This window comes from Tympanuchus pallidicinctus, unplaced genomic scaffold (assembly GCF_026119805.1).
Source record: "Tympanuchus pallidicinctus isolate F22 unplaced genomic scaffold, pur_lepc_1.0 scaffold11, whole genome shotgun sequence".
Lineage (NCBI taxonomy): Eukaryota > Metazoa > Chordata > Aves > Galliformes > Phasianidae > Tympanuchus > Tympanuchus pallidicinctus.
Genome location: NW_026294627.1, coordinates 23,644,668 through 23,665,926, shown reverse-complemented (window position 1 = coordinate 23,665,926; position 21,259 = coordinate 23,644,668). Strand labels below are relative to the sequence as shown.

General features: G+C 40.2%; 1 protein-coding gene across 6 annotated transcripts in view; it reads right to left on the bottom strand.

The window, feature by feature from the left end:
- Window positions 1-975: 975 nt before the first annotated feature.
- ATP7B (ATPase copper transporting beta) overlaps window positions 976-21,259 on the bottom strand; it is a 39,751-nt gene continuing 19,467 nt past the window's right edge. For 5 of the 6 annotated variants that reach the window (XM_052670820.1, XM_052670806.1, XM_052670816.1 and 2 more), the window contains exons 6-21: window positions 19,649-19,725; window positions 19,111-19,285; window positions 18,314-18,547; window positions 18,027-18,118; window positions 17,761-17,888; window positions 15,081-15,235; window positions 14,749-14,883; window positions 12,656-12,850; window positions 11,581-11,763; window positions 9,930-10,128; window positions 8,502-8,648; window positions 7,095-7,237; window positions 4,926-5,129; window positions 4,701-4,818; window positions 3,784-3,886; window positions 976-3,255 (exon numbers count right to left, since the gene is read on the bottom strand). In XM_052670820.1, coding sequence (XP_052526780.1) covers window positions 2,991-3,255; window positions 3,784-3,886; window positions 4,701-4,818; window positions 4,926-5,129; window positions 7,095-7,237; window positions 8,502-8,648; window positions 9,930-10,128; window positions 11,581-11,763; window positions 12,656-12,850; window positions 14,749-14,883; window positions 15,081-15,235; window positions 17,761-17,888; window positions 18,027-18,118; window positions 18,314-18,547; window positions 19,111-19,285; window positions 19,649-19,725 — 2,553 coding nt within the window. In that variant the 3' untranslated portion in view covers window positions 976-2,990. The remainder of the gene's footprint in view (window positions 3,256-3,783; window positions 3,887-4,700; window positions 4,819-4,925; window positions 5,130-7,094; window positions 7,238-8,501; window positions 8,649-9,929; window positions 10,129-11,580; window positions 11,764-12,655; window positions 12,851-14,748; window positions 14,884-15,080; window positions 15,236-17,760; window positions 17,889-18,026; window positions 18,119-18,313; window positions 18,548-19,110; window positions 19,286-19,648; window positions 19,726-21,259) is intronic. The other variant, XM_052670824.1, reaches the window with a different exon arrangement.

The window sequence follows — 21,259 nt, the reverse complement described above, 5'->3', positions numbered from 1 at the left end:
ACAAAACCAGACCTGCTTCTTCAGCTGATGCCTCACCAGAGCTGAACAGCTGTTTTATATCATATAGATGACAATGTCTATACACCACCACGTATCTATTCCATTGTGCAGCACCAGTGTTGTTAGAACAGGTCACTGAGAAAACACAAACCACCTACCTGACATCTTTCTGCTCAGCTAACTTCTAATTTCTTTGTCCAGTATCTCAAGATGGCTTGGAATCCTAATTCCATCCTTCAACAAGCTTTCAATCTCACCTGCCTCAATGCACAGTACAACACTGTTCTTTTTCCCTGCTTTGTGAACCAGATCACAAAGCTGGTAAGGGGTCTGGAGCACGGGCTTTATGAGGAGCAGCTGAAGGAGCTGGGATTGTTCGGTCTGGAGGAGGCTTAGGGGAGACCTCATTGCTCTCTATAACCGCCTGAAGGGAGGTTGTGGTGAGCTGGGGTTTGGCCTCTTCTCTCATGTGACTGGTGATAGAACTAGAGGGAATGGCTTCAAGCTGTGCCAGGGGAGATTCAGGCCAGATGTTAGGAAACACTGCTTTTCTGAAAGACTGGTCAGGCATGGAATGGGCTGCCCAGGGAGGTGGTGGAGTCACCGACCCTGGAGGTGTTCAAGGAATGTTTGGATGTTGTGTTGAGGGATATGATTTAGTGAGAGCTGCTGGTGATGGGTGGATGGTTGGACTGGATGATCTTGTAAGTCTTTTCCAACTTTGGTGATTCTGCGATTCTGTGATTTTCTTATCCCACATAAACTGTAATTTGGAATATGCACACTATGATCTTAGACATAAGCTATTTTTCGTACCTGTTGTGTTGATGAGCAGAAGACTAATCTCACCAGTTGACTGGTCCAAGCTTTCAAAAAGCGGAGATCAAGTCAACAATAGAATCAAGTAAGTCTTAGTTCTGCTGAAATCTTGCAAAATCCAACAACACAAGGATGTGATCCACCAGGACAGATTAATAGACTGAATTTCTTGGTTTTATTTTTGTCAGAGCCAAGCACGCTAAGTCAAGATCAGGGACTTGTACAGCATGCCATACAAACTGCACTGCTTGTTGGCAAAGGCATTTTGCATATACATCCTACAGTCCATCAATTACTGTTTATATGTGGTTGTTTGGTAGGTTGTATTTTTTGAAGGGTATGGGGAAAAAAAAAAAAAAAAAAAAGCCAAGACACAAGTTTTGTTTGTTGAAAAAAACACTGTTTTTTTTTTTTACTGTAAGCACTGGTAAGAAAACATAAAATAGTGAAACAGTAGACTTCCCCTAAAGGCCACGTAAAGGCATTTATGGCATGTCTGAGAAGTGTGAGTGCTGTGGAAGTCATCTCTGTGCGTATAAGGAGATTTTACAGTTTTAAAACATGAGTATTTCAGACAATGCTGTTGATGTTTTCTCGTGACAGCTCAAATGTAATATTAAGAGGAAGAGAGAACAGGAAGATCTGCCTGGTGCTTCAGGGTCTTGTAAAAACAAACAACAAAAAAAATTAGGAGTGGGACTTGAATCCTCGTTTGAAACCACTCTGTATTTAAGTCGGTGAACGTTACCTCGTATTGCTTGGTGCAGTAATTCCCGTTCTTTCATTTCTCAAATCAGAATATAAAACTCTGGGCTGCCTACTTCAGAGTCCCACAGTTCAGCAGTGGAGCACCAGAGAGCAGGTCCAGTGCACTTCAGCAGTTGGTTCCTATTGTCCCGACTCTAAATGGTGTTAAGGGTTGAATTCAACACTCAGAGTGATAAAGCTACTGCCAGCTTTGGTAAAGACATTGAAGTGAAAGATGAGTTGCTCAGCACCTTAATTTCTTATTAAACTAGAGCGAAAAAGGAAGTTGAAACCAATTGATAACACAGAAATCCAGTTACCTTAAAATTCACGCTATTATAGATCTTCATACCCTTCTGTCATCAGGAAGAGTTACACTTTCCACATTATTTTAAGGCCACTTTTCAACCTTTTTAACCTCACGGCTGCACTTCAAGCAACCAGGAAGCTGGTTGTAAGCTGATTTATGTAATGAACTCACTTCATCCAGCCATGCTGGAGTCACACCAACTGTAGACACAGTTCTGCTTCCAGTCACTCCGTGGTAACTGCCAGCTTTGTTCACACTGACAGAAATTCTTCACTTGGTCACAGGAAAGAGGCTGCCAACTGCCAACTATCCAGGACTTTGAGGGATCATGCAAGATATCCACAGGAAAATTATGTACTAACTCAGATCACTAATTGCTCTGCCTTTGTGGGTTTCCTTGAGATGGAAAATTGCTAGTGACTTAAAGGAATTTATCCCAAACAGGGATAATCTGTAAATACAGTAATAAATCATAGAAGATGTCTTGTTTGGAGAAAGGGAAGAAAAAAGAGCTCCTATGGAGCAAATGAGAAAGTCTAAGAGAGCAATGGGAATCACAGAACAAGTTCAGCTGTGAAAACGTGCATCAAAAGAGTTTGATAGTTGAAAGAAAGTGAGTCTTTGAAAGAGACTTTTCAGAGAGATATAGTCAGTGAAACACTGAAGCCTTTTTGGTCCAAGAAGATGCACGTGAATCCTAAGTATAAAGTGCTCCCACAATGACATGACTAGTTAGGATTCTGTGCATTCCAACCACAGAGCTCCTTACGCAGTGGATATTTTCTCATGGGCGTAGATTTTGGAGGTGCCAAAGGTGCCCAGCAGACAGTCCAAAAGACAGAAACTATTAGACTCTGAAAGTTACTATTGTATATTATTTCACTAATTGCTACGTGCAAATGAGCACAGTAGAGTCACAGATTCTTTCAGTGACTAGGAATAACTGGTGACCTGAAAAAATCCACAATCTATACAACACAAAACTGAACTGTAATTGTTTTATGAGCCAAAGGAATAATTTCACTTAAAGCCTTGAGGCTCTTGATGACATGACTCAGTCCCTGTTGTCACTGGTGAGGTGGAACATTCCCTGCTGTACTGAGAACACAACACTTCAGATGTACTGTTCTTCATCTCCTCCATTCATCAGCAGTGACCACTTGTCCCCTTCCTCCTCAAAAAACCCATTATGTCTCGGCAGCTTGTCTGAAGTCAAGGAAGAAAGAGACACTTGGCTAATTTGATCCCACGGAGCTGATCTGGATGAATCCCTCCTCCTGTCATCCATTCCAATATGAACACTGATTTGGGAAGGGGTAAGCGGCTTCATGCAGCCTTGAGCTTGAGCTTCATAACTTTCTGTGTCTGGCTTCTTATAGCTGAGAAAGAGAAAAGATAGTCTGTATCAAGGAGTCAGTGCAAGGAAGCATGGTCAGAATCGTGATGCAATAATAGATTTCCTACATTAGTTCATTAGTACTATGCACCACAAAAGACCCTCAGCTACAGTAGAAATATCTGAAGGTTTGGAATGTTTCTAGAGAATGCAAGAAGTCTGATCTTTTAAAACATGTTTGTTCGCAATGGTCTTAAAAATAGGCCCACTGCACCTGCACCCAAAAATGTACTATGAAAAGCTCAAGTGTTACTGAACTAGATCTCCAACACAGCTGCCCATGTGGCATCCAGTCACTATTTTAGCTGCTAGCTAAAGAACGCTCAACAGTCTTACCCCAAGTATGTTAATGACAGTGATGTCCATCTCTTTTGCAGACAAGAATTAGACACCACCATGCTAAAGGACCTCAGGTATTTTTAGGTATATAAAACCCAAACTAATGTCTCACTTGAATCCCAGCAGCAGAGCTGCCTATGGTTGCTCATTTACTCAGTGTAAGATAACTTGCCATTTCAGCTGCAGGGAAGACAGCACGACAGACACAGAAGAAGCTGCCATGGCAGCTGATCCCATCCAAGGCTGAAGCACAAGACCAGCAGGCATGAACACACCTAGTGAAAGAACACACAGACATCAGCCAGGGCAGTCTGTTCCAGTATGGATGTTTTTGTCCCTGCATACTATAGAACAGATCAACAGGACTTTTTGAGGCCTCTATAATCACAAATAGATCAACATGTATTTTCTTACTTATTGTTAAACATGTTAAATATGTCCCTTCAGTTGCACAGAATGGACTTTGCACAGATTCAACTACAAGACTGCAGTCACAGGGCAAGACTGTGTGACCCTCCCAGGTATTCTGCACATGCAAAACAAAGCAAAAGCAACAGAAGTATAATCATAATATTAATAATAATAATAATAATAATACAAGCAAATGAGGGAGAAGTTACTAAAAAAAAATAAAAAGAATAGGGGGCTGTTTGAAGTTAGTTTTAAGTAGAAATTTAGAGTATGAGAAGATGTCTGATAGAAGCAGAGAAACCAAACAGTGTGAGACAAAATATGAAATTTGGGGTGAATAAAAGAGGGAGCACCCAGAAGTTGGATGATCTCTCTTATTAGAGATACATTTGAATATACTAAAATGAACCCCAAAATACTGTTGAGTAAAGCAAAATAAAATCATGATTTCATTTTAAGATATAAGTATTTGCTCCCAAGACCTTAAAATTTGGGGAACAAAGATTTCTTCTACCAGTATAAACGTTTATATAAATATATATTTGATTCTTCTTCTGCCGAGTTTTAAATGCTCCAGGAAGCTCTCTTCAATTGCTTGAGCAGGAAATCCTGACAGAGGCACCACAGAGCTCAACCATGCTGCTGTCTCCCACAAGCTGAGCTCTGACAACCACCTACCTGCTGCTATTGGTATTCCAAGCAGATTATAAATTAAGGCAAGAATCAGATTTATTCGTATTCTCCGCACTGTTCTCTTCGATAAGTGAATACTGGCAACTACATCCAGCAAGTCATTCTGTAAGACAGAAGAGCACTGAAAGCATTCCGCATGCAGTCTATCGAATACTGAACTGAAAAGAGCTACAGAAAGTGGTAGAAGGCAGTCAAAACTGCAGCGCTCACTCGGATAAGAACAACATCTGCTGCTTCAATGGCAACATCGGTGCCCGTTCCAATTGCAATTCCAATGTCAGCCCTGGCTAGCGCAGGGGAATCATTGACTCCGTCACCAACCATCGCAACCTTTCTCCTCCCATTTTGGAGTTCTTGGACCTTTGCAACTTTGTGAGAAGGAAGAACCTCAGCGAAGACTTTTTTGATCCCAACCTACACATGAAGAAAGAAACACAGGGTTACTGGTGATATGCTGAAAGGAAAAGCCATCTGCTGCTTTGGGAGAAGGGCAAACAAAGGAAGATCACTCAAATAAATTGCAAGCAACATGAAAGCTGAAGAGCAAATTGCCTTTGGCATAAGGGCGAATGGTTTTTATTTATTTTTATTATTTTTTTTTTAATAGGACAAGGGGGAATGGTTTTAAACTGAGACAGGGGAGGTTTAGGTTAGATATTAGGAGGAAGTTTTTCACCCAGAGAGTGGTGACGCACTGGAACAGGTTGCCCAAGGAGGCTGTGGATGCCCCAGCCCTGGAGGCATTCAAGGCCAGGCTGGATGTGGCTCTGGGCAGCCTGGTCTGCTGGTTGGTGACCCTGCACACAGCAGGGGGTTGAAACTGGATGAGCATTGTGGTCCTTTTCAACCCAGGCTGTTCTATGATAAGAAAGTGACTGATTACAGACTCCCCCATCATCACTGCAGAGGCTGGAACACCATGCACTGCCCTTGTCATCATGCCATACAAGGCTTCTGGAGCTCTGTTGCCCTGGCAAATAAAGGTTTGATGGCTAAAATAGACAGTTTTCAAATAAACATGCTGCTTGATGGATATGCACCAATAAAAGTTTCAAAGAAATGTGCACAGGAGTAGTAAATGATTAGGCACTTATGCTAGGGAAAACAGAAATGCCAACATAAATGTGCAAGTCCCAGGGAAACTATGGAGAGAATGCAGAGGGCTGAATAAATTCCTTCACCCACCTACTTCTCAACTTTGAGTTGCTACCAAATGTCTTTAGTGCTACAACTGAAAAATAGGGGTGGGTATACTAAAAAGCACTGGGATAAACACCATTGGTCTGTCTGCCTCACCAGATAGAGCACAGGAGGTAGAAGCTCTCTTTTTACTTCACACAAAGTAGAATTTTAAACTTTTTAGACTGATTTACCATTTTGCCACTGGAAAGGAAGTGACAAAAAAAAAAAAAAATCAATGATGAAAATCTAGGTTAGCAACGAATAATGTTGTTTGAAAAGTTCACCTGAGGGAATGGAACTATAAACCAAAGTTTATACATGAAAAAGTTCCTATCTTAACAAAGAAAGGTGGGCTGGAAAGGGACTTAAAAAAACCAGTAGGTGAAAGAGTGGATTAAAATAGAAGAATTAAATCACATTGAGAAACAAAACAGGCCTCACAACATAGGAGAAGACATGATGAGTTTGCTCTTTGTATGAAGAGCTCCTTGTATACATGAGGAAAGCAACACAGAGGCACACGGTAGATTAAGAGTAGACCAGTGCAAAGCACAAGAGGGAAATGGACATGGAGAGGGTATAAATGTTACAAGGTAGAGTCAGTATTTGGCTTTGCTTTTGGAAAGTTGCTTAGAGTTTGTGTTCAAGGAAATGTCATGCACTCGACTTCTTTTAGATTGCTATGCTTCTTAACAATAAGAATCATTTTTATTACTATGTTATCTTTAAATTTAATGGCAAATCCCCACTTCCTGTACTAGGAACCAGACTAGACATTAAAGGCACATCTCTTCTTCATTAAGGAAACACAAGTACCCTTCAGCAAATGGAAGTAGAGGGCTTCAGCTCAGCAATGGAGTAATTGCTGCATGAAACTCAACACACCTCAAGAGGTACTGAATGTTTGAATGTTTGTCTTCAGTGGGATCTTAATGCAGTCACCGGCCTTTACTATGCCATAGGACTTAGAATCATAGAATCACCAAGGTTGGAAAACACCTAGAAGATCATTCAGTTCAACCGTCCACCAATCACCAGTAGTTCTCACTAAAAAGTTCACCTGAGTTCAGTCTGGTTCAAGAAAAGTTAGTCTTTCTTTAACATACACATGGATACCCTGAGTGCCTAATCCTAATTCACTGAAATAAGCAGAATTTCAGAAAGCCATCACACATTTTGTAAAATGCAAGAAGGTACCTGAGTAGCAATGGCTTTTGCAGTTTTCCTGTTGTCACCCGTTATCAGCACCACATCTATTCCCATGTTTTTCAGTGTGTGCACAGCAAGGGCTGCCTCCTGCTTGACAGTGTCTGCGATTGCAATCATTCCACACAAGACACCTTCACAAAGAAACGTGCTCTGTTAAAAAGAGCTGTGGGCAGCAAAGTGGTAGCAAGAGAACAGGACTCTTTCTGTCACAGTACGGAAAAGTAACTCTTTCTGGGTAATAATGGCTTTCACAAGCCTGAACCACTGACTTAAAATTTCTTATGGTCCCTTTCTTACACACACACACACACACACACGCTTTTCTTATTTACCTCTTTCAGATCTAAGAACAAAATTCCTCTGATACTTAGGAACCAGGCAGAAGGGAAGCATGATAGCTTTTAAACATGCCTGACTGATAGTCATTTTTGCCCATACAAAAAAAAAAAACTATGGGCTACAGGAAGTTTTTGTAATTGTCAGATGTTGAAACCATTCCTCCAGCATTTAGAATATTTGCTTTTATATCCTCTAAATCTTTCAGGGTTGGATTAATTACTTTTGGAGAGGAAAGCTGTACCCAACATTTATTATCTGGAAGGTGTATCCATACTAATTACAACAATCTAAAGTTATTGCATGTTATATTTAAAAAGCAATGATTTAAGAAGGTTTTCATCATCTGTTACTCTGGTCACCATTATCAGTAATGCTAGGAACACTGAGTATACATCAGAGTCCTGATTCCCATGTTAAGAGTACTTGATTTTTCTGGACATTAATGGAGCCCTGGTTAAGACATGCAGATGCCTCTGAAAATTTCTCTGTGGGCACAAGAAATTATTTTTTCACTAATTAAATCAGAGGCCCCATATCAAGATCACAGACCAATGGAAACTTATCACCATTACAGCAGTTTCTCTTATTAACACTTTGCATAGGTTCCCTTTCTGTGCAGTACAGAATAGAAACCCTCTGGCAAAACTCATTTAGTCTAATCTAGTGTCTCTTTTATACTTGAATGATCTAATGACTTGTCACATTTATTAAGGAAATATTTTGATATCAGAGATGCAGCAGGTCAGCCTGTAACCCTTAAGCAACGCAAAGACAGGGCAGGACACATTTGTGCAGTTGTACACGCTGCACATCACACTTTTTGGAAGCATGAGGTTTGGAAAATAACATTTAAATTAAAAACTACTCAGCAAGGTCTTATAAACTCTATTCTGAGAAGAAATACCTTTTAAGAACACCTGATACTTTGGCATTTTTACAAACAGTTCTGTATTAAATAATATGTAATTTCTTGATACTAATCCACCGATTGTTTTAGTTCGTTTTTATCTTTACAATGGTACAATCAACTGATGTTTATTAAGTCACAGTAGTTACCATCTATAGCCACTAATATGGCTGTCTGTCCTTTAGTTTCATGGTCTGTCATGGCATCATTGACATCGTTTGCAATATGCAAGCCATTCCGTCGCATCCACTCACGATTTCCAATCAATACTGAGTATGTGTGGGAAGATGATGAACCTTTGTTTGTGGACAAAAGAATAAGGGGAGACTTAAATATAGTAGACACGTCAGAGATGTTTGAAATGACAGTTTCAGGCTGCATTAGCTATACAAATATATTCACAGAGGTTTTCTTATTTCTTGTGTGTGTCTTTGATTAGCAAAGGTCACATCCAAAACACTTTATATTGAGGCTCATTTCAAGTGCTACTGCCATGACCAAACACGTATGTGCAGCTGCTAACTGATGACAGCCTCATAAAACTTTTCTCCTTCAAGACTCACTGTTTATACACAGAGTTACGTCATAAACTTATTGGAAGTATTTGCACAGATCTGCCTTTGTGAGTTTGCATTGTTTTTCACAAAAAGTGCAGCGTGCTGCATTGTTCACACAAATAATTACTTCTTTCAAATATAAAGTCTCTTCTAAGAAAAGTAGTTTTGTTCTAGCAAACAATGAAACAGCACACAGACACTTCATTATGAATTCAACGCAACTTCAAAAAGCCCTCTGAGGCAGGTGAGAAAATATTACATTAACGCTGCTCACAAATGGCGCAGTTCTGATGATTAAAGTTCTTATTTTAATTCTTCTAAAAGCTTCCTCAAAAAGGTCAAGAGATACAATCTGCTGAAAAGAACTGATGAGCTTCTTAAGGAGGACTTTAAATGCGTATTATTCCCCCATATGACACAAAAGAGCAAGTGCCTTCACTGAGCGTGAAACAAAAATAAATGCACTGGCTGAATCAAAAGCATCAGGCACTGAAACTCGGTTTGCAGATATAACCTGCTTCACTGCTGAATAAATTTTTTTAATTAAGTACCTTGAGAGATATTTGAATAGAAGACAAAAGGTCCGAAGTAATACGGAACTAAAATGTAGGACAAAAAAATGGAGCAATAAGATAGCATACGTTGAATGTAACTTCTCTATGGAGGAAGATAATGTTAATTGGCAAACTGTGCTCTCTGCTGGGCCACTCTTCTGTCCAAAAGAGACCTTGCTGGGTATTGCTCGTGTATTGTACCGACTTTTGGAGTATCAATCACTGTATCATCTAATCCTTAATTAGGTTTCTGAATTCCAAAGCAATTGAAGGTAGGGAAAAGGAGATTTTCAATTTCTATAAAGACATCTTTTTGTCTCTCGTGTTCTTTCCCTCTCTCTCTCTCTCTCTCATAAGAATTCATTTCTGCTATTCCTAGTCCGGTAGAATTGCTTTACTATGCTCAGCACTGTGGATTCATGAGCCCTTGGACTACAACTAGCAGTGACTTTGGGAGCAGACATACCATTCGATTCTGAGAGTGTGATCAGTGCGTCATCTCCCAGAAGAGCACTGCTGTCCCCACTCTTGTTAGCGTCCAACTTATCAACACCCTCATCAGCCACACCCATGACAGCCTCAACACCACCTACTTTGCAGCTGATGCCACAACCTGGGACTGCCTGGAAGTTGGTGCAGTATCCCAGGCTCTGAGTGCCAAGCTCCTGCAGAGATAACCAGAGTTCATCATCAGTTTGTGCTGACAACATGCGGTACAGATGTTAGATCACTGCCATCAAAAAGAGATTGTGTTCCTCCTCTTTACAATGACTGATAGACTGGAAAGCAGCATGGAGCATCAGTAGTGGAGAAATAAAAATAAAGATGTCGTAGATGTGCTGGGGATGATACTTCTGAAGCGAACAGCAATAGAGGTCACATCTCAGCCTCAGCCCTAGCACAAGCAAACCAAAAAGGGTGACGTTTCCTGGTGGTTCAGAGATGAAGGAGGTACAGTGGTGGCTTACAACTTCAGCCAAGACTGGGAAATAAGAAGTAATTCTACAAAAATCAGCCATAGAACTCTGGAAAGATGCAGCTTTTAATTAGCCACACAGACAAGTGACTGCGTGAGCCCAGTTTTTTACATATATAATATATAATATAATATATATATATTATATATATATATATATAATATATATTATATTATATATATTTTATATATTATATTTTATATATAATTTATAATATATATAATATATATATTTATAACTACAGTCATATAAATTGCAAAAATAATGGGAAAAAAACCCACATTCTTTGATAAACAATTTATTGTGAGTTATTTCTAGAAATCAGAACTATATGTACCTTTCAGAGAACTCTATAGACAGTAATAACTGACGCATACAATAACTACAGAAATTTCAGGGGAACTAAGACAAATTTGAAAAACAGGAAATGTGAAATATAAGAGGGGCCACTGAATCATTACCCACACTTACTTTTTCCTTCTAAATTTACATGTTAACTTCTAAATTTCATCACTGAAAGAGCTATCATTAATAAGTTTGAGATTCATCATCTAATGGCAAGTAGCTCAGTGACCTGCCTTAGTAAAAAGAAGTTATTTAAACCAGGCTTCTTGTGTTGTTTCTAATTATGGTTTCATTCTTCCTGAAACATTTAATGAACACAAACAATATATAAAGGTTTTCCAAGGATTTGCAGGATTTGTGCAGGCATTAGTAATCAACTTGTGAAATTCACAAATATCACAGTTTAATATTCATATTTGTTCCACAGCTTTTTGACTAATCTATTCAGATAAGCAACTGACTAATAGCAGTGACTACCACAATCAGGTAACGTGTGAAATGTCACCATACACTTCTGCTTCATGATGCTTTTTTTAAGCTTACATGTTCCTCATGCATATACTCTACAATCCTTCCTTTGTCATTGTCTGGCAAAACTTAGTAATATCTTGCTTGAGGACTCCGTAGCGTGGCCACAAAAGCAAAGTTTAGATTATGCCTCCCAGGTATTGTGCAGGTTAAGATAACATCTACCAGCTCCTCAGCCAGCTACTTTTCAGATAGGCCTCTCCTTCTGGAATCTGCTGATTTCACACAGCATATAAAGATCTGAAGTGAAACAGTAAATCTAAGTACCTCTTTGCAGTATTTAGTGACTGCCACTCCTAAAGGATGCTCACTGCTGGCTTCTGCAGTGCCAACCACTGCCAGTACCTTCTTCAGAGAGAGCACAGCTGTGTCTCCCAGCAGAAGAACCCTCATGACTTTAGGAACTCCACAAGTAATGGTCCCCGTTTTATCAAACATCACAGTCTTGATCTGCAAGAAATAAACCAGAGTTACTGCCTAAGCTATGAGACCGTAGGGATCTTGCATGCTTTGAGCACATAAATACAGGCAAGACATCAATAAGTAGTTGACAGTAACCAAAACAAGCTGAATAAACCTACAAAACCCAGGAAATCCTGAACCATAGACCATCTGTGCAGTAGATCTCCTTATGCTTTCTTATTCGTTCCTTGTACAGCTGAAGCTGCAGTATCATGCTGTACCCATACAAGGATCTCAACATCACAACACTTGCTTTGTGTGAGTGTGCACACGTTTGAATGAATGAGAATTACTGTCAGTCTGGTTAATTTATTCTCATTATCCTTTTCACCTCTCCTTAGTCTGCTTATATCCAACTCAGTCTTTCACAGCATGGTGTAAACTCATCTTTTTACTGACTGTGGGCATGCCAAGTCCTTCTTTCTCCATTTCCTCTTACCATCTGTTTGAAGGGCTTTTTCAGCCACCCATCTATCTTCCCCTCCCTTGACTAAAACAACTTCCAACCACACCGTTTTTCTCCTACATTTTAAGCCACTGATCATGACCAACATATATTTCACATCAGCCCTCAAAGAAGAAAAATGTTGGCTTTCTGGAAAGAAGCTAAGAGAGCATGAATGCCGGAGACCTCACAAGGTCATGCAGAACATCAGCAGCATCAAAGGCAACAGACTGCAGAAACTGCTGCCTCTCAACACTTTGCCGCCTACTTTGGATTGTGGAGAAAGAAGGTCAAAGTCTTCTTCCTTGCCACCACAGTTGCCAACGGGGAAAAAAAATCTGCAGCCTTTCTTTTTATCAGAGATATTTCCTGAGACACTATATTTGATGTGGCGACAGCTGGGAAAGCTACAAAGGTACAGAATGAACAATTAACCTTGTGTGCCATTTCCAGAGGTTTTCCGCCTTTGATGAGAATACCATTCTGCGCAGCAACTCCTGTGCCCACCATCACAGCTGTTGGGGTAGCCAAGCCTAAAGAACAGGGGCATGCAATGCTCAGCACAGTGATTGAGGTTTGAAATGCAAACCTCAGTATTAGCTCAGCTTTTGAAAGGTGCTTGTTCTGATTCTGTAAGAGGGAGGAGAGGAGGCAAAAAAAGAAAAAAAAGATTTGCTGATAGAAGATAACATACGCACGATCAATCATAGCCATCTCAAAAAACACATTTACCAGGAAACCTCAACTATAGGAACATAATTTATAATTGCTACTGTAATAGTACAGAAAGATGAACGTTATGAATTGTTTATGGCACTGTCCTGTGGCTTTCTGGCTACTCAAGCACATATGCTTCAGGAATTCCTGTTGGCCACCTATTTAAGAAATATAGCCTACCTAAACTGTAAATAAAACATAATAAATAATAAATACACTACAAGACATTGCATTTTGGCTGAGGCAATCCCTAGCATTTTTATAGACTGAGGGAAGATTTCCTTGAGAGCAGCCCTGCAGAGAAGGACTTGGGGTCCTGGTGGACAAGAAGCTGGACATGAGCCAGCAGTGTGTGCTTGCAGCCCAGAAGGCCAACTGTGTTCTGGGCTGCATTAAAGAAGGGGTGGCCAGCAGGAAGGGGAGGTGCTTGTCCCCCTCTACTCGGCTCTTGTGAGGCCCCATCTGCAGCACTGCGTCCAGGCCTGGGGCCCCCAGTACAAGAAGGACGTGGAGCTCTTGGAGCGGGTCCAGAGGAGGGCACTGAGATGATCAGAGGGATGGAGCACCTCTCCTGAGGAAGGGCTGAGGGAACTGGGCTTGTTTAGCTCGGAGAGGAGAAGGTTCCAGAGAGACCTCATTGTGGCCTTCCAGTACTTGAAGGGAGCATATAAACAGGAGGGGGAATGGATGTTTACATACGTGGATAGCGATAGGACAAGGGGGGAATGATTTTAAACTGATACAGGGGAGGTTTAGGTTAGATATTAGGAGGAAGTTTTTCACCCAGAGGGTAGTGATGCCCTGGAACAGGTTGCCCAAGGAGGTTGTGGATGCCCCATCCCTGCAGGCATTCAAGGCCAGACTGGATGTGGCTCTGGGCAGCCTGGTCTGCTGGTTGGCAACTCTGCCAATGGCAGTGGGGTTGAGACTAGATGACCATTGTGGTCCTTTTCAACCCAGGCCATTCTATGATAAAATGCTTTTAAACACAGCCTAACAGCATGAGGAGGCTGCAGTAACTGCCTTATGTTCAGGGCAGATCAGAGACACCAACTAAAGGGCAGTGTTCTGAGGGCGAATTCTGCCTTCAGAGTACAAACACTGTCCCCATCATCACGGCAAGAGGATTTTTAGGAGACTGAACATGCAGAGTCCCACTCCAAAGAGACCTGAACTCAGTAACTTCAGGAAAGCAGCAAGTAAGAGGAGATTCAGGAATGCTTATTTCATGAACTAAAACAGATTTTTGTACAACATCTGAGTGCGCTCATCATTCATGGGGGATACACCAGAACTATCCTCACACTGGTGGGTGTCACAGAATGGCTCTGCTCTCAGATGATGTAAATTGCCAGCACTGGTTTCCTCATCTAATGAGGAATCTATTTCCAGGTGCACAGATACCCACAGTTGCTGAGCACAGCAAATACACATCCTGAAGATAAGAGAAACTCATTTTTCTTCTGGAGTCAAACCCACTATCTGCCAAGGAACAGTGTGTTAAAAAATTCCAAGCATGATAGGAATGGTTCAGCTCCTTGCAGTGCAGCTACAAGTCATGCTTAATCCAGAAGGAATGCTTATCATTACAGTTCATAAGAACCCTATGCAGCAAGGAGGGCTAATGCACAAGTATATTTACACCCACAAATATATTTTAATTAGTGTAATCATTCCCTTTGTGTAGAAAATACTACATTGTAACCTGGTAAACACCTTTGTACAACGTCAAGCCCTACAAACAGAAGGTATTTTAATTTCAGTGGGAGATAGCTTAACAAGGAAATCCAACCCTTAATCAAATTACTTACAGGAAAATATTTCTGAATAATATCAAAATTTATAAAACCAATTGTGATCCATACTATCAAAGTCACTGTAGAAATTATGATGATAAAAGGAACAAAATATCCACTAAACTTATCTGCCAGTTGCTGGATTGGTGCCTATAAAAAAGAAAAACAGACATTTGCATGTTTATGATCAAAACACTGAATATGCATAATTAATGAAAATAACAGTCCATTATTTTCTGAAGTTTGGAAAAACACAGATCACGGGTTACATAAATGTATCAAAATACAGAATCTTTTCTCATTTAATCAAAATTGATGAATAAGGTTTCCTTTTCTCTTACTTTTACCTTTGACATTTGAGCTTCTTCCACCAATTTCACAATCTGTGCCAGGGTGGTATCATTACCAACATGAGTTGCATTAACAAGAACTGAGCCATGTGCATTTATAGAGCCAGCAATCACTGTGCTCCCAGGCTTTTTAGTGACAGGCATAGCTTCCCCTGGCAAGAAACACCAAAAATAAATGCATCAGACCAATGCAAATACCTCTAATGATAATGAACACAGTACACTGCACACTCACTCTATGCCAGCAAAATCAGCACAATAAACAATAATGGCATAAAATTACACATTGTATATCTCAGTCCTCTGAAGGCATGTATAAGTGATGCCATGCTTCTGTAAACCTTTTTCTAGGTTTATTTTTGAAGCAAATGTCTTAGCAGAAATATTTCAGAGGGCCAGAGCACCTCTCTTATAAAGAAAGGTTGAAGACACTGGGCTTGTTTAGCCTGGAGAAGAAAGAGCTCTGGGGAGACCTCATTGTGGCCTTCCAGTACTTGAAGGGAGCATATAAACAAGAAGGAGAATGACTGTTTACATGGGTCTGATAGTGATAGGACAAGGGGGAAGGGTTTTAAACTGAGACAGGGGAGGTTTAGGTTAGATATTAGCTGGAGGTTTTTCCACACAGAGGTAGTGATGCCCTGGAACAGGTTGCCCAAGGAGGCTGTGGATGCCCCATCCCTGCAGGCATTCAAGGCCAGGCTGGATGTGGCTCTGGGCAGCCTGGTCTGCTGGTTGGCAACCCTGCCAATGATCACTGTGGTCCTTTTCAATCCAGGCCATTCTATGAGTCTGTGATTTCTGGCTCTTCCTTTTCAGCCTGCCAGAGATGTAGGGCTCTTCTCCCACCTCCAGAAACATAATCCCTAGCCTACAAACATCAGTGCTCCATCTTTCTATCAGACACAGTACAGATGCTGCACCCTGATGTTTGAATGTACCCTAGTATGAATTAACAGTCTCTAATCCCAGATTTTGATAAAATAGGCCATAGTTTCTCATGTCTTCACTGAAACTTTGAGGTGTACAGGAAGGGAGATCATCTTTCTGACTGGCTATGAAATGCATCACATAAGAAACCGTGAAAGCGACAGGGCCACTGTAAGAGAAGAGAGACAATTCTGGGGCACCCAAGATACAGGTTTGTGAAAAACCAGGAAAGATTTAGAATAAATTTTCTCTGCATCTTAGTAGGAAAAAGTCTGTGATTTGGCAAAGCTTGAAAATCATGTGACCCAGGGACCGTGAACAAGACAGCACAGCTTCTGAAGTTACAGAATTTGGAATCGGTATGCAACACGGAGATGGCTCAGCCACCACTGGTTTCTGTGATTCTGTTTAGAATGCAGGACAGAAACTAGATCTTATGCTTTATGCTTCTCTGCTTTCATTTCCTCATATAAAAAAAAAAAAGTTCAGCATCATAATACCAGCAGGTAAAGTCAGCATCAGCCATCTAACGCATTCCTTCATTGCTGAAGGAATTTGGGCAAGGCTTTATTTGAGTAACTACACAATAATCAGTCTAATCTTCCAAAAACACAATCAAGTTTATCAACCCTCTAACAAATACAGACTGCTGCTTGGAAAAACACTACGCTGCTTGGTGTGGTATTTACCATGAACCGCAGAGGCTGGAGGTGAGTGGAAACCATAAACTCCAGAACAAAAGATCCCAAGCATTTGCATTATGGAAATTCCTATTTGCCACTTTGCTCTGGATATCTGAGCTGCAACTCGTCCCAGCCTTTTGTCAGATTAATATCAAAGGAAAAAGAAGTGTCCTTGGTCCTAACTCTCCGGTGTGCCATCCCTCAAAAAGGTCAGCAAGAGATCCATACTGAAGGGAACCTCTAGAAATCTCCTCTAACTGGTAACTTTGTACAGCCACAGGAGTTTGAGAAGCCTGTCTCCATTCCCACTAATCTCAGTTTTCCGAAATCAAGAAAGTTTACTCTGGGGCAAAGTCCACATTCTCACACTGTTGCTTTAAGAATCTCTACAAAACCACTATTTTCTGCTCTTAAGGTTAGTGACAATGACTGGTTCTCCTAAAATTATGGGGGTGTCTCTTTTCCCCAAAGTAAATACATAACTAAAATCAAGCAAGCTGATCACAATGTGAAGTTTTTAGATCCTTCAACTTATAATTAGGATTTATTTGATTGTGTAATTCTTATTTATATTTAGGAAACGAAATGGAAATCTCAGAAACTGAAGAAGTTCTATGACTCTTAACGAGCACCAAGTCACAAGACTTTCTTTCACTCTCCTTGCTCCCTTGGCCATCTTTGTTGGAAGCCTTGATGTCTATGTGTATGACTTCAACATCTTAGCAATGTTTCCTTTAGAAGTCACTACTGAAAATGCATCTTCTCTAGAAATATATTCCATCAGAAACTCCCACCGTATCTCTGGAATAACGACCGCAGTGCTCAGCCTTTGCACATCCCATCAGTACATTAGTGAAAGAGACCAAATTGAGCTGAGATTCTTCAATTTTTTTTTATATGTATGCAGATACAGGATTTGGATTGAAGCTCACAAAGGCCAGGAAAAGAGCTCATTAAGATGGGAGGTTATTTAGACAACACCTTGTGCTTTGTTCTGTTCTCTTTTCATGTGAGAAAAAGTTATAGAAGGTTTCGCACATTTGCACAAGTTTAAGAGAAGTTACCAGTAATGAGAGACTCATCTGCCATAGAATTGCCTTCAATGACTTTCCCATCCACTGGGAACTTTCCACCTGGAACAACCTTTACAATATCACCCCTTTGAACCAGTTCAACAGGTACCTGCTCCTCTCTGCAAACGATAAAAATAAGGACAGCTCATTTAATGCCACAGGTTTCAAAGTCATAGCAATGGTTTCACAGTAACTGCTTCAAGCCCAGTCTGCGCACCCGAGTAGGCTGAATATTTTGCTTCATGAAATGTAAATACCTGATAATAGTGTGGTCAGGTCCAAGAGTCACCACAGTGGCTTCCGTGGCTTGAAGAGATATAAGTTTAGCAAGAGCTTCTGAGGTCTTACTCTGAGAAACGGAAGGAGATGTTTGAGACACACAGAACACATAAATGCTGATGTCTGCTTAAGGTGAACAATGAACTCTAAATGACCATTACTGTAGGCTACTTCCCACACCTGAAACATCTGACTCAAACTCACATGAACAGATTTATTCCATTCTCATTATAAATACACAATATTTCACATGAAAATGAGTTACCTTTGCTATATGTTCAAGCCATCTCCCAAGGGCAATGAATACAAACAGCATTGGAGGAGTGTCAAAGAAAGTGACAGGGCTTTCCTCTGCCTTTTCAACTATGGCCACTAACAGGATCACACATGAATACACATAAGCAATCGTTGTGGCCAGAACGATGAGCACATCCATATTGGCTGCCTTGTGCTTCAATGACTTGTAAGCTTGTATGTAAAAATACCATCCACCAAGGAACTGTTGGTGTAAGAGAAGATAGGCACATGTTAAGATCAGAGCAGTGAAAGCAAGGGGAATATAATACCACTAGTAGGTAACAGAAGGGATGGCTGTCCCATCTGAGTTTTACTTCAATATAACTTTAGTGGAGAGATCTACTGGAAATTGAATCCCATGTTATCCTCTCACTTGCTCTTACTTTCTCTAAACAGCTGTGCCAGCTAAATCCTGGCAGACCCTACCCTTTTCCTACAAATGCAAAATAAACAAAGCTAGGAAGTTAAAAGGATTTACCTACAGTTACCTGAACAGCTTACACATGATCAGGTATTTATTTGTTTTAATATTCCCTTCCCCTCTTGGAAATGCTAATGGCACACCAGTGGCAGGAGTAAGTGCAGTGAGCAATTAAGAATTGAAAATTTGCAAAGAAGTGTCACTTCATTCTACGTAGGTGCCACAGACAAGAGAGCAGGTATAATCCACTATACCTTCCCATAGGTCTCCTATCCTTATCAGATCAGATTACATACATGGGAAATGAACAAAAAGCAAACCTTCAAGAAATACTCTGGACATACCTGAACAAAAGTGCACAGGACAAAGAAGAGAAGATTTAAAATAGATAATCCAGGAATGAGATTCTGCTCCAGCACCATAGCCCCATGGTGCTCTCCGCCAGGTATTAGCATATAAATCATTAGGATTAAGACAGGAATACCAAACACAAGGCTGCACAAAAAAGACTTCCTCCACCTGAAAAGTAGAAGCTGTAAATCCCCAGTCATAGCACACCCTGCAGTACCCAGGCCAAACACCGTGCTGACAATACAGAGCTAGGAGCATCAGTGCTATTCTGACACACGGCTTCAGGATATTTGGGAAAGAACCAAAACATCAGGACAGTTTTACTGTCTCCTAGGTATATAAATGTATTGTCGTTTATCAGTTAAAAACCACAACTAATGAAAGCAGTAGAAGTATATGAACCAAATAGCAAATCATAAAATGAAATATGTTTTACACAAGAATAAGCTAAATTAACTGAGAAAAGCGAGGGTGTGTTACAAGAGATGATCTACATACATTTGTTAGTGAGTGAGGAAGTGAAGTACTTACTGCTGTATTTCCTTTTTATGATCCAAGTTATGTGTATTTGGAACTCTTCTAGACACACAAGCATGAAAGCCAATTTCCTTTTTATTAAAAGAGGAGGGAAGATGAGTTACTTTTGATTAGACTAACTATATTACTTAGAACATATTTAAATGACACTACTTTTAGAAGAAATGTCAGAAAAGGACACTGCTCCATATTTAATAAATGCCATCTTGTTTATTTTCAGATCCTCAGCAAGAGGGTATATCAGCTAGTACTCAGTATGTGGACTGTTAAGTACTTGTGTTATCTATACACCAACACAGTCGTAATTCAGTAAGTGTTCTGGCTTCCTAGGCAAAGGCAGCTCCCATTGACAGCAGGTATTCTGTTGCTCTCCTCCTCATAGCAATTCTACACCCTTTAATCCCCATTGGTTTCAATACGATGGATAGAAAACACCACAAAGAAAGTTAAAAATGTATACAAGCTACCAGGCAGTAAACCTTGCTAACATCGCCTTAACATGGCAGTTGAATAGATGCATCTGAAGTTGATAATCAAAGTTACCAGAACCAGTTTAAACCTATAACGCTAACTGCAGGGGAAAGATAATATATGTATATAAATTTATACATTATATAAATATAGTTGTATTATGAGATGATCCTGTGGCAAGATATACCTCAAAGAATGCTCTACCAGTCTGAACGGTCTACTACTTATATGTCGATCACTGCTGTCACATCAGCTCTGCAGTGCTGAACAAAATACTCTGAGAGCATGAAAGGAAAACAGACTCAGCCATTCTCCTGACTACTTTCTGCATGTGGTTCATCCAACAAATTCTCTACCCTCTGCTGAAGCAGAGGAAAAAGTGTTATCGACACCTGGGCTACAACAATAGCAGAACTTATGACCTCTGCTGTTATGGGTAAGCCAGGATGTTTTACCTTCCATGACTCTTTTGATTGAAAAGGTTTCTCTCCGAGTAGACATGGGAAAAGAGGCCGGTGTATACAGAGATTTGTAATGCTCCTGATATGAGCAGGGCTCACCTCCCTGCTGCTACACAACTTCTTTCATAGCCTCTTTTAGAGACAAGAGAAATTAGGTTGTTTTTCTGTTTTTTTTTGTTGTTGTTGTTGTTGTTGTTGTTTGGTGGTTTGGTTTTTTTTAATAGTATCCACAGTTTACTGAAACAACTGGAAATCAGACACATGATTCTACACTTTTACCAGATACAGATTGAAAAAAAAAAAAAAAGTGGGTTTGTTGGATTTGTTTTCATCTTTTTTGTTACTTTTGGGATGTATTTTTAAAGCGATAGACTGGACAGACTATGCAGCTATGCACTTCTGTGCAGCACAGCAGCTTCACTACATAATAAACACATTACCTGTAAATACATTAATAAATACATTATATATACATAAATGCATATAATAAATACATTACCTGTAAAAATCAGTGAAACCCTCCAAATATCAGCAGCTTTATTTTCTTCTTAATTTTATAGACTTGTAGAACCAGAGTGGTTTGGACTGGAAGGGAACCTTAGGATCACCTAGTTCCAACCCCCCTTCCATAGGCAGGGACACCTTCTAGATGTTTATAACAAAATGTTCTAAA